Here is a 9,740-nt window from a genome sequence, read left to right on the forward strand (position 1 = left end):
CCTTGGATGCTTCGCTCTTGGATGCTCTGAATGCTCCCAAAAGGGCCGATTTTGGATGTTATTTGGAGGTTTTGATCGCTGGATGCTGCGGTTTTGGTTGTTGCGTATTTTGGATGCTGCGCTCTTGGATGCTTTAATAGTCCCCCAATGAAAGGCTGGGTGGCTTCTTACAGATAGTGGCCCTTGCCTAAATAACACTGTTCAAGAATCATTAGATGTTATCAGTATGCTGTCGTTTCTCGGGCTGTCATTGGTGAAATTCATGTTGTATGTGGTAGCACCAATGAAATACCGAGAAATGCCAGCAAGCGATTGCCATTTATGGCACAATCTGCAGAACTTTCACAATAGAACAGCGTAGGTACTAAAAAGAGTTTAGAACAATACTTTTCTCAAAATTATCTAAAATGACGTCATAGGTTCTGATCATTATAGCCGATCGTGGGATATCAATGGCGCTAGCCAGAAGCCATATCAATTAAAAATCACTATGCACTTCAACCCTGGTCACATCAATGTCTAGTCTAATGATCGAATCTTTTTATTGAGCGTACAACATTGAGCTATCCCAACTAAAACTTTCTGCTTCAATCATTCTATTTAGTGCCAATGATGTCACAAAATATCTAGCTGGTGATGGTCAATAAACAAACTTAAAAGAATTTCAAGGAGACGAAAACGGCGTGATTAAAGTTAATTGTTAGTTATCCATGTATGTTGCCTACTTATGGTCATATTGATATGGTGTCAAGTCTGACTGATGCGTCGTTAAACAACCAAGAAAACAAACTATTGATATGGCCTTGGTTATCCCTGATTGTGATGGAAGATGATGGTTTGCACATCTGGCATCTTCGTGTGACGCCAGGCTTACTAATACCTTAGTTTCTATGTTACGGTTGAAAAATGTTTGCAATTGAATGATACCCATATGAATTTCATAGCACACTGGCGACGTCACTGCTTCCTTATTGTTATATAAGTGGTAGGATGTTATCAAGTTGTTGGCCTACAGCGTGCTGATATCAGCGGTGAAACAGGACCCTAATCTTAGTCAGGGCGGTGTTTAACGCCTTACTGCAGCGCACTGCGAGCCTGCGCCCAGCGGTGCATTGGGTTTGGAAGCATTAAGAAACCCAGATGCTTGCAACGCTTGATGGTCTTGGGTTAAGGCACACAGCCTTGTCAGGCTCAGGCATCCGTAATTCACATTGCTGGGGTGTGGGGCCGATTTTGTCTGAAACGCCGCTCCAATACAGTAGTGCAGCACGCTGCAGCCCAGGGCCGTGGAACACCACCCTGGTAGGTCTTTCTTCTAATTGCTATTTTCTACCAGGATAGATGAAATTAACATGAACTTATCAGATCCTACCTGGCCTCACCTTACCCAACATATCATAGCCTTTCACTTTGGGCTCACCCTATAACTTGTCTTCACACTTACCAAGCTGTCAAGCTGGAGCATGACATGACTGACTACTGAGCCATGCAATGTTGACTCTGGACCCTGGAGTCAGAATCTACTATCAAGTAAGAGTTGAAAGCTGTTTGGTGACTTTGACCTTGAATCAATGCTATAGTACCCCTTGCCTCTCAACCCTGATTTAAAATGTTATAGGTGACTCTTCTTAAGATAGATAGGTAGATACTGGTAACAGTAACTTGCAATTATTCCCCAGGTCTTATGAATGTCAACGATTCCAGATTCAATGTTTTAACTGAAAATGGCATGCAAACTGGGTCTCCAGGATGTTTCATATGACCCAGACTTGCACACAGGAGAAGTAGACTTTGACTTCTTTCATTCAGTAGATTCAGCTATTAAAGAACCACACATCAATAACACTGCTGGTGCACAAAGTTCTGCTGTAAGAGGCACTGCTGCTGATGGTGTTGCAAGCAAGTCAGTAAAAGTGCAAATTTTGGCATGTGGAAAAAACAATGCCAATGCAAAATCAGAGGAAGACAGTCAACCAGAGCTATTTGAGAACTGTAAACCAAAAATGAGCTCCGAAAGTGGTGAGCAAGACAGTGCTGCAGACACAGAGAGTGAATCAGAATATGGAAGTAGCCAGAGTGCAGCGAGTGGAGATGCCAGTGCAGACCATCAGTCAGACAGTGCTCCCTGCTCGCCAGGCACGGAGCGATTGCGCACAGTTGTTCGTGATGTGACAGCTATCCAGGAGAGCTTGCACCAACTTAGGCTGTCTGCTGGAACTTCACGAGAAACCCGGCGTGACACAGAGTCAGACCCCGTCCCGAAAGTGCCCTCTGTCACTTCTCCGTCCCGGTCGCCTGTCCCTGTTTCATCCCGCGGCCTGGCTGGCCGATCTAACGCCACCTCCTGCCGTCCGCTGTCCCCTCATCCCGTGTCTCCGGACCGCGTCCCTGCCGTCCCGCCCGGCGGCGGCTCGGGGCCGGTCCGCGCGCGGAGACCGCGGCCTCGGTCCGGCTGGCCGCAGAGGAAGCGCTGGAACTGCAGTCTCACAGAGGCAGCGCTGACACAACGGCGAATCGAGCAGCTGCTGGGTGCAGAGACCGACTCGAGCGGGAGCGACCGGGCGGCCGCCTCCGACTCTGACGCGGGTGCGGCCGGCTCGGCGGACGTGGAGACGTGGCTCGGCGCCGCGGGGTCCGGCTCGGACCGCTCACAGAGGACGCGGCGGTCTCCGGCGGCGGCGGGCAGCGGCCGCTCGGCGCCCGGCGGCCGGCTGGGCCTGCTGGCCGAGGCCGTCAGACACCTGGAGCGCACCAAGCTCCGCACCGCTCCGCCGCCGCCGCGACGACCGGTGCGTCCCCCACACCGAAAGAACATGTCCTTCACGAACGAGGAGGTTCGAGAGATAGATCGAAACAACCGCATCCTGCTCAACAAGATCGTAGCGCAGCAGCGCCGGCCACCGGCGCGCCCGTCCCCTGTTCCTGGAGGGGGCAAGAGCAGGGGGACGCAGGACCAGATTCGACGGGAAAACATGGTGAGATTCAGCTGGTGTTAGCTTGGTGTGTATGTCGAGTTCAGTGATGTTTTCTGTACCTATTGCTCAGTGTTTGCCGTATATCTGTAGATGGTGTCTTTCCCGTCCCGTAGATCAGTTGGTAAAGGATGGGGCTCCCGTGGTGAGAGCCTGTGTTCAAGTCACTGCGACGCTCGATCTAAGCATTTCCTGAATAGGAATGGTCTAAGGCATGGATCTTTCTATTACTTTCTCTTCGATAACACTTCGCCTCTTTCTTTCGCAGATCCTCCTTCGGAAGATCCGCACGGCGCGGCCATCGCGATCAGTCATCTCTGGATTTCACGAGACGCCTCCGCCGGTGCGTCCCATCCTGGAGAGGGGTGCCGTGCGTCACCGACAGCCCTGGAACGACCGCTAGAAGCCTGTCGTCTCGGAACGACCGGTAGTAGCCTGTCAATGTATCGGAATAACCGATACCACCCCCCAACGGTCATTGAACTGACGGTAGACGCCTGCCACCGCCTTGGAACGACCCGTACGAACCTGGGAAGGACCTGGAGAATGGCTTCAGTGGTCCTGGGACCTAGCCAAATCGGTACCTACAAGTCCCCTGCCGGCTGCCACACTCAATGGGGATGCATTATGTCCAGCCGTCCTGAACATATCGGGAGTGGACACATCATTGACGCGGCCAGTGTACTGAGATCATGTGTCAACAGCGTTTAATATGAGCTTCATTGTCGCGTTTATGTTCTCCTATACATCACTGCTAAAAGCCTTTGAACTTTACATGCGGACATTGGCCAGAATACCTGCTCTGATGAGTGATGACTGATTTGCTTTAAAGTCGTCTGTGACTCTGTTCGCCCCTGATGAACCTTTGTTCGGAGGGAGGGCCACACGTTGTTTTTGTGCATGTAAGACAGAATATGTGCAGTCCTTGCAATTTCAGGTATGTTCACAGGTTAATGTGTGTGCAAAACTGGATCAGAGCACTTATTGATTATGGCTTTCATAGAACCAAAAATGGGAATCTCATCGGCTCTATATATCCTATGTCGAGCAATCTGTTCAAGTCATGTTATTAGTATTGTCATGTGCGTCTTATTTATTTTATTTATTGTTGAGCCAGTATTGTTTACAAGTTACAAGTTGCTTTTATGAAGGTTTAGTTTCTGGTGATAGGTGACTGGATATGTCATTCATTGAAGGGCATTGTGTACGCCTTTGTGATATATGATTCCTGTAGGAATCCTAAGAGATGTTGGGATGTTGTGCGCTTTTCTTAAGTCACTGGATGGTCTGTGCGTGGTTATGACTTACGAACGTTTAAAGTTTGTCGTCGTTCAGCCTAGCGAGTACCGTTCCAATGTTTCTCACTTATTTATATTTCATATAACCGTGTGACATTGCAGTTTGTTGCAGGTAAAGCATTGTGTTACAATTTGTCATCGAATGATGCGCACCTGTTTGCTGTGATTCTCGTTCCTTCCGTCCCTCGTTTTGCGTGGTGATAGACGTATCCTCCATGGACTTCTCTGGGCGAGAAATGTGGTCATGTATCACATATTTGCATCACCTGAGGATGCTTGATGCCCGCATTTGGCATCATGTGGTGAAAGTGAAATGAAGCCGTCCCAAAGTCATACATTCCTCTAAGCCCGGCGGTCCGCCGTTCAGTGTCTTGCCAGTCCACCAGGGTCACCGAAGCGGTTCAACGCCCAATGCATCAGCGCTGGTGCCCGAGATTCATAAGAGACACGGGATACCTTCGAAAGGGGAACTCGAGATGTCGTTCCCACCTCAGCTCGAATTCAGTTCCTTGTGTCGCCAGTGGTCACCTTCAATACATGTGATTTTCAGTGCACCATCGTGGGAGTCTGCATGTAATCGTTAGTGACGTTGGTCTGGCAGACCAGGCCGGGGACCCGCTTTCAGACTAGCCTGTCATATCACACCTGTCTGGTTTCTCCACACATATATTCACGTCATTGGAGCTCGCGCAGGTCGGCGGGGTTTGGACGGTGCCCACGTGCCGGGCCAATCCCCCACCGGGCAGTCACACGCGGACACCCGTGGACGGCGGCGGCGGGTTCCCGGGCGGTATCACAGGACGGAGCGGCCGCGCCCCGGGCTGGGGACTGCAGATCACCCCGGGTCGGAGCTCTGGTCTCTCCGTCCCAGGTTAGGGGCGTCGCTGGTCGGATAAAGGTGGCAGGAGAGGCACAGTTAGCGCAAGGACGGCACACAGCCAGATAACGAGTTCATGCATGTTAGCGTTACATATTACAGACCAACGAAATCCACACCAAGTGGCTATCACTCACTCACTCCACGCAGACCATGACTAGCAGCTAACATCCAATAGCACTTCCGGAAAACGAAGTGATCCTGTAAGGATATAAAATTCTATTCAGTTCTTCGTAACTCGATATGTCGGTAATCGCCGCACCCGACCCAACAACTGGCCAGGATGCCGAGAACAGGACACTCGCCGGGGCCGAACCGCTATTCGTATCACCAGATCTGACACAGAGCCGCCCTACCGAATACACAGTCTCACCACGCAGTCGACAGTCCCGTTAGGGGGCAAAACAATACAGCTCTGCTAGCCACGCAGACGCCAAAACATTGAACGGCCAGCAGCGAGGAAGGCGGTGACTGGTCGCAGGTTCTCCGGAGTCGACCAGTTAAACACTCCCACTCAGGCATTCGGTGCGCTGAAGACGGAGCAGGCGGTGCGGACGTCCATTGCACATTGAGCGGCGGCTGAGCAGTGAGCTCGGATTATCTCGCCACGCCGGCCGTCAGAGTCGCGCCGCCACGTAGCGCCGGTAGATGACGCTGACGTAGATGATGATGAGCACCATGATGAAGATGTCATCGAAGAGACCAAGCAGACCGAACACGGCCTCGGGCAGGATGTCGAGAGGCGAGGCGACGTACAACAGCGCCGCCAGAAAGCAGACCACTACGCGCACCCGGAACATGAGGAACAGGCCGCCCTCGCTGAAGAACTCGGTCCACAGGTGACGCAGCAGCGTCGGCAGGTCCCTCAGGTACTCCATCAGCTGGAACAAGGATGGTGTCAGACAACGAACAGGTGTCGGTAAGGTGGCAACTCAGGTAGGCATTACATAAACATTAGATAATAGAAGTTCATTAAATTTCTGGTTTATCAGTCACGATTCGCGACAGAAAGAATGTCATTTGCATCGACAAACCTTTCGCTAAGTTGGTCGAATATATCGATTCGTAAAATATTCATATGCTCTAGGCCCTAGGGTGAAGACTTCTGCTAAACTCCGTCCATATACACTGCTCCGTCCCTCCATGCTCTGTCAGCTCCCGTGCCGCCCCACGAGCCCTCACCTCGCGCGGCTCGCCGGAGAAGCGCCGGTTGTACCGGCTGCTCTCGGAACGCGCCCGCTCACGCGCTTCGATGTCGTCCGGCTCAGCCGCGTTCAGCTCGTCCTCAGTGAAACTCGGAAACAGTAGAGTCACCTGGGGGTTACAGACGGAGATTTAACGAACGGAGCAGTGAAGGCAGCATGGGGAACGATAAATCGACTCGCTGATGGTCTCCTAAAAACTACAGCTTTCATGTCAGCCAATAGCCATGCAAGACGTCAAAATTTATTTCGCGTGTTATGAGCCGACTGCCGTGACGGCTCGGGTCGACCAGGGACCGTCAACGCACCGGTTGTCTGCAGAGGGCGCACTTCATCGGCCCGACGAAGCTGCCGTGGTCGCGGTAGGTGAACAGGCACTGGGCGCAGAACAGGTGGCCGCAGTTGGTCTCGATCCCGTGCCGGATCGTCTCCGCCAGACAGATGGGGCACGCCGAGTCGACGCTGCCGCTGCGCGCGCGCCGCGGCGCCGGCACGGCGGCCACCGTCGGCGCCGCGCCGCCCTCCGCTGGTGCACCTTCTGGGGAGAGCAGGAGGTAGTCAGAGCGTGGGACTTTGCTGCATCTCATGAGGATTGACTGAAATCCTAATGAACTCTGTTGGTCACAATTAACAGTGCCAATTTGTTCTTATTTAGTCATTACTATCAAAGACATTTTGCATTGTCAGACCCTCCAAATAGCTCACAATTTGGGTCATACCTTGCTCCGTTGCACCATTTGTCTGCGCCTGTGGTGTGAAATTATTCTGCGCAGCTGGAGCATCAGCTTGGCGCCCAAACAGGGCAGTCAAGTCCAGGTTAGGTCTGGAATGATATAAATAAATGAGTCAAAAATGTATAGTGCTAGAACTACAATATGTTCATATCATGTGACAGGAGTTAGGATACTTGTGCTAGCTTCTCTCCCATGCTACAAAATGCTTCCAACAAGCAAAGCAGGAAATTGAGATGTTTCTATTGATCCCTTGTCCTTTTAAGGCTTATAACCAGCTATTGAGAATGCTGTTGATTTAGCTCTTCTGCCAAATATTCATATCAATAATCAAGCCAGTCCTCTTTCCTTAGGTACTGTTCTAACCTCAAACATTGGCTGTTGAAAATCAAACAAAGGGGTACACCAGTGAGTGCCGAGACACCATGACAAAACCCAAAAAAGTTACACTAGAACAAACCTGAAGACCAGGACGAGAATGGAGACCGCGATGACAATAAATGTGGCTGTCAGCAGCACTTCGTCACCCACTCCCTCCACATAGCTGGAGCCTGCTTCCATGGCCATGTCCTTCCAGTGAGACATGTCATCTGCCTTTTATAGTGTCCACTCTGTCAACTTGGTGATCAGAGGCTAGCAATCCGTATTGCTGAAGTAGAGAATAGAGGAGAAACAAGAAAGACAGGTCAGTCAGGTTGATTCAAGGAAAATGATACCTACAGACGATTATATAGCCTTGATACAGACTCAAAGCAGGCTGTCTAGGGCCCTGGTATTAACTGGATTATTTGCCAGCTGGCGCCGTATGGTGGCGCTAGCAGAGCTTCTTACATATCAATGCTAAATATAAAATAATAAATATTTACCTATCAATTTTTTCATTTAAAGCCATTTGAAATATTTATGTCCATCCTACTACCTCGCTTATATCTATAAATACCTATCGTACGTCACCAGCTGGCCAGCCAGCTGACGCAATCCAGTTTTTACCGAAGCCCGCTGTCTATAATGACAATTAATGAAGACTGTGGCCATTTACATTGCACATTGTTTATCTTGTCCTGCATGCAAATGCAAACTGAACTATAAATACCATGTCAGGCAGCCTTCAATTCAACCTGAACCAGGGCCCAATCTTACCAATGCCGTAAACAGGATTTGGCAGCAATTGGACGGAGTTTACGGCACTGATATCAAAGATATCCTTTCTATTTACATCCAGCTAAGCTTGTCCAATCATTTTGACAGCCTGAATGGTTATGAATGTTGCCTGAACGAATAAGCTAATGTGGAATAGCTCTGAATGCTACCCAATGCTGTTATAATGCGCATTCATGGCATTTGGTAAGATTGGGCCCTGGAGCAGTACAATTAATGAATAGAGATTACTGGTTCCTTGACCAAGACCCTAGACATATCAGACACTAGATTCAATTATCAATCAAATGACACTCAGGAAACGAACTAGCATTTGGATTTAAATTATACATATTGGAGAGCAATATCAATATGTGGCAGCAGGCATAACAAGAAGCAAATATTACCCAGCACCCACCAGGGTATATAGGCACCCACTAAGTAGTAGCTCAATCTTGATCTCTAGCCCTGATCGGCGGCCGGCTAGTACTCTTGCCCGCGCTCACATACGTGCACGTTACCCCGGCAACGGGCTATTGACCAATGAGAAGCGAGAAAAGTGTTACGTCACTGCGATTTTTCATATACCTGTGCCCCCCGGACGTGACGTAGTGTGCTCGCGCGCGTGCAGGGTCTCTGCGATCGAAAAAGAGCGCTAGCAGCGCGCCACTCGACGCCGCAATTGTCAAAAGCGGCGTGTTGGTATGCTTTATTATGAATGATGTGTGTGAAAGTGAGTTTTTATGTTGTTTATTTGGAGGAAATGGTTGGAATAAATTAAGTTATTTTTATTTCTGTTGGTTGGAGTTTTTATTCAAAAGATTTCGGTCTATACCATTGATATTTGCTGAAAATACCTTCGCTTGAATAAATTGCAGATATTTGGCAACTGAAGTGTTAGGTAAGCCTAAATGATATGTAAAAAGGTAAGAGACACCCTGATTATCATTTGACAAACGAAAATATATGAATTTTCCTTATAAGACACGCTCAATATGCTACTCCGCGGTTTATGCCCCGAGGGTGTCCGAGGGTTCCCGTTAGTTTGTCGTTGGCGCTCGGCTCGCGCGCGAGCCGACGTCACCGCCTGTGACGTCGGCTCGCGAAATACGTCATACCCTGCACACAAAATAGCCGGCTGCCGAACAGCGCTTCTGACAAAATCTTTCACTCTCGCAGGTGTAAAACTGCACTAAACTGGAATAAGGCGGCGTTCGATGTCTCCCGGACGGCAAAGATTCTTTGCCGTCCGGCCAATAACGTCCAAGGTCAGCGGGGGCTCGGCTGTGGTTATGAAACGTGATTGGCCGGACGGCGTAGAATCTTCGCCGTCCGAGAGACATCGAACGCGGGGTAAATCAAGAGAAAACACACATAACCCAACCCATCATACCATCAGAAGTGCAGCCTCTTTAGATGGCCTTGGTGCAGCCTGCAGCCTGCAAATGCAACGTAAGGGAATAAACAAAGGATTTCCTTCAACAGTGCTGCCATATTGATTGGAGGATGACGACGCATGACGT

General features: G+C 49.9%; 3 protein-coding genes across 7 annotated transcripts in view; 1 reads left to right on the forward strand and 2 right to left on the reverse strand.

Annotated features, from left to right (window-relative positions):
- LOC122391569 (39S ribosomal protein L28, mitochondrial-like) overlaps window positions 1-354 on the reverse strand; it is a 28,368-nt gene extending 28,014 nt beyond the window's left edge. The window contains exon 1 of the mRNA XM_043385609.1: window positions 293-354. The gene's annotated coding sequence lies outside the window, so the exon portion shown is untranslated. The remainder of the gene's footprint in view (window positions 1-292) is intronic.
- Window positions 355-1,305: 951 nt separating this feature from the next.
- On the forward strand, window positions 1,306-3,806 carry LOC122391590. Its single transcript, XM_043385667.1, has 2 exons — window positions 1,306-2,975; window positions 3,241-3,806. Exons 1-2 carry the CDS (start codon window positions 1,725-1,727, stop codon window positions 3,373-3,375), a joined length of 1,386 nt encoding a protein of 461 aa, XP_043241602.1. The 5' UTR covers window positions 1,306-1,724; the 3' UTR covers window positions 3,376-3,806.
- Window positions 3,807-5,346: 1,540 nt separating this feature from the next.
- On the reverse strand, window positions 5,347-9,666 carry LOC122391591 (E3 ubiquitin-protein ligase RNF170-like). 5 transcript variants are annotated; one of them, XM_043385670.1, is made up of 7 exons: window positions 9,370-9,539; window positions 8,656-8,677; window positions 7,541-7,729; window positions 7,069-7,172; window positions 6,658-6,887; window positions 6,330-6,461; window positions 5,347-6,028 (listed from the first exon to the last, which is right to left on the reverse strand). In XM_043385670.1, exons 3-7 carry the CDS (start codon window positions 7,663-7,665, stop codon window positions 5,765-5,767), a joined length of 855 nt encoding a protein of 284 aa, XP_043241605.1. In that variant the 5' UTR covers window positions 7,666-7,729; window positions 8,656-8,677; window positions 9,370-9,539; the 3' UTR covers window positions 5,347-5,764. The 5 variants fall into 5 exon arrangements, with proteins under 5 accessions (XP_043241605.1, XP_043241607.1, XP_043241603.1 ...); XM_043385672.1 differs by lacking the exons at window positions 8,656-8,677; window positions 9,370-9,539 and adding an exon at window positions 9,611-9,666; XM_043385668.1 differs by lacking the exon at window positions 9,370-9,539 and having other exon boundaries at window positions 8,636-8,682.
- Between the last annotated feature and the right edge of the window lie 74 nt (window positions 9,667-9,740).

This window comes from Amphibalanus amphitrite, unplaced genomic scaffold (assembly GCF_019059575.1).
Source record: "Amphibalanus amphitrite isolate SeventyFive unplaced genomic scaffold, NRLGWU_Aamphi_draft 000445F_arrow, whole genome shotgun sequence".
Classification (NCBI taxonomy): domain Eukaryota; kingdom Metazoa; phylum Arthropoda; class Thecostraca; order Balanomorpha; family Balanidae; genus Amphibalanus; species Amphibalanus amphitrite.